At 41.5% G+C, this 2410-nt stretch overlaps 1 protein-coding gene across 1 annotated transcript; it reads right to left on the bottom strand.

The window, feature by feature from the left end:
• Positions 1-996: 996 nt before the first annotated feature.
• On the bottom strand, positions 997-2220 carry LOC126496418 (chromodomain-helicase-DNA-binding protein 4-like). The gene is made up of 2 exons (XM_050133930.1): positions 1945-2220; positions 997-1232 (listed from the first exon to the last, which is right to left on the bottom strand). Exons 1-2 carry the CDS (start codon positions 2138-2140, stop codon positions 1012-1014), a joined length of 417 nt encoding a protein of 138 aa, XP_049989887.1. The 5' UTR covers positions 2141-2220; the 3' UTR covers positions 997-1011.
• Between the last annotated feature and the right edge of the window lie 190 nt (positions 2221-2410).

The raw sequence follows: 2410 nt of genomic DNA, 5'->3' as shown, positions 1-2410 counted from the left end.
GGGGGACGACAACCCAAAACTAACATATCAGGCAGAACTGATCTTAGTTCTATAAAAATCACTTAGAAAAAAAAAAAACTAATCAAGATCTGATAGACAGGGGTAGGGCTATGAGTCAGATGGACAGATGGCTAGCCTAGTATGCAAGAAGCTTTGGGTTCAATCTCCATTACCACACATACAAGGTGTCCATGCATGGAGGCAGGTTATTTTCAGTACATAGGAAGGTCAGGCCAGTCAGGATACCCAAGACCCTGCCTCTAAGATAAAATAAACAACACATACACAAAATATTAATAATAATAAAAATTCTGCCAGATAATCAGACATGATATGGTAGCCAACACATGCCTATAATGCCAGGTCCTGGGAGGTAGATGCAGGAGGATCAGGAATTCAAAATCAGTTTAAGCTATAGAGTTCAAAGTCAGTCTAGGTTTCAGCTAAAATAACACCCAAGCCTGTAATCGCAGCAACTGGGAGGTGTATGGAGGCGGAACAAACAGCAAGACTTTGTTTAGAAAACAAAGGGGAAAAACGCTATACTACCAGAATGCAGCAAGAGCGTTATTCTGATGAGAAAGCATGGTAAAGACATCAAAAACCCTTGCCAACTTAACCCTGAGCCAAGTGGTTTAAAGAGAACCAGCATTTTAAAATTACTTAAAGGATGAAATATATTACAAAAACCCCACACATTCTCTTCTGGGAGTTTTTACTTCTTAGTATAAGACCAAGGAGGAAAAAGGAAAAACGAAAAGAATTCTTACTTTGAGAAAACAGCTACCTAATAAAGTATGTATCTCATCTGCTTTTTCCAAGGTAGCATTCCAAGATTTATGTGGAGAATTAATAAGCTACATAAAAGTAAGACTCTAGGAGAACATATAATGGCTATGTGAAATCCGACTGCGGAGCTCCCGACAGTCAAGGCAAAGATGATAATGGAAACTGAGCAGGTGACATTCTTTTCTGTTGTTTCAAGTACCATCCTGATCTCAATTCCAATTTTTAGACCAATAACCAAGAACAGCATTGCCTTGGACTCATACTCACCCCCATTTCTTCTTCCCGTACCACATACTGGGCCACTTTAAATGAACTCAAATATTCATTCATGCCCTGCAATTCTGTGTCTTCAGTCTCATCCTGGTTGCGATCCAGCAGTCGTTCAATGGCCTTATCATCATAATGGATAACACTGCTATCTTCTCCCTCTTTGTTGTCTCCTCCTATGAAGAACCAGGGGGCCACAACCCTAAAGTCAGTTCAGGTGCTGCAGAAGAAAAACAGCTCCCAGCCAGGCTGTGGTGGTGTATGCCTTTAATCCCAACATTCGGGAGGCAGAGGCAAGCAGATCTCTGTGAATTCAAGGCCAGCCTGGTCTACAAAGTGAGTTCCAGGACACGCTCCAAAGCTACACAAAGAAACCCTATTTTGAAAAACCAAAAAGAAAAAAGGAAGGAAAAGAGAGAGAGAAAAAAAAAAAAAAAAACAGTTCCCTGTGGCACGATTAATAAAAAACCAGAGACAGAAATTGGGGTTCAACCTGAAGGCCAGAAAAGTAAAACAGTCAGACACTGGCTCTTACCTCTACTTCAGTCTGCGATTCTGCCTTCATGGTTCTCAGAATGAGACTGAGACTGAGAGCTGTCTCCTCCCGTTTTGCAATCCTCTCTAATTCTGGAATTAAGGGCATGCACCACTACCGCTTGGTTTCTATGGCAACTAGTGTGGCTACTGGGATTAAAGGTATATGTCATTGCTGCCTGTAAGACTGGCCAGTGTAGCTGTTTTACTTTTCTGATCCTCAGGCAAACTTTAGTTATTATAATACAAATGAAATGCTACTACAGTTCCCATGGGACCCTTGCTATCAAAAGCACTTCTCTACCCTATAGGAAGCCAAGTTCCACTTAAAATTTAAGATCCTGATCAGCTCACCTCCGTCTGTGGCTTCATCCTTGAATAGTTCCTCAGTGCCAAATTTGAGGATGTCATCAAGCTCCTGTTTGGACATTGAGCCCGTCTTGGAGCCTAGCCCAGGCCGCACCACTAAATGTGTCAGCATCATCTTCTTCTTTGCCACCTGCGTGATGCGCTCCTCCACTGAAGCACGAGTCACAAAGCGGTAGATCATCACCTTCTTATTTTGCCCAATACGGTGGGCTCTACTAAAGGCCTGGATTTGATCAAACAAAACCAGCAATCTTATGTCCTACCGTCTTTCACAGAAATCAGAGATGATACTAGTCAGAAGCTGAAGCTAGTCTTCACATAACATTTCTTTTTGCACCTTTCCCTCCATATACCGCCTCTCATCACATCACCCAAAAGAGGACTATAACTAATTCCAATTCTCAGATAATGACATTCAAAAAAAAAAAAAAAAAAGGAAAAAAAATAAGAA

Source organism: Alexandromys fortis, unplaced genomic scaffold (genome assembly GCF_014885135.2).
Source record: "Alexandromys fortis isolate MF-2015 unplaced genomic scaffold, M_Fortis_MF-2015_v1.1 scaffold_4189, whole genome shotgun sequence".
NCBI classification, from domain to species: domain Eukaryota; kingdom Metazoa; phylum Chordata; class Mammalia; order Rodentia; family Cricetidae; genus Alexandromys; species Alexandromys fortis.
This window is presented reverse-complemented; position numbering and strand designations above follow the sequence as displayed.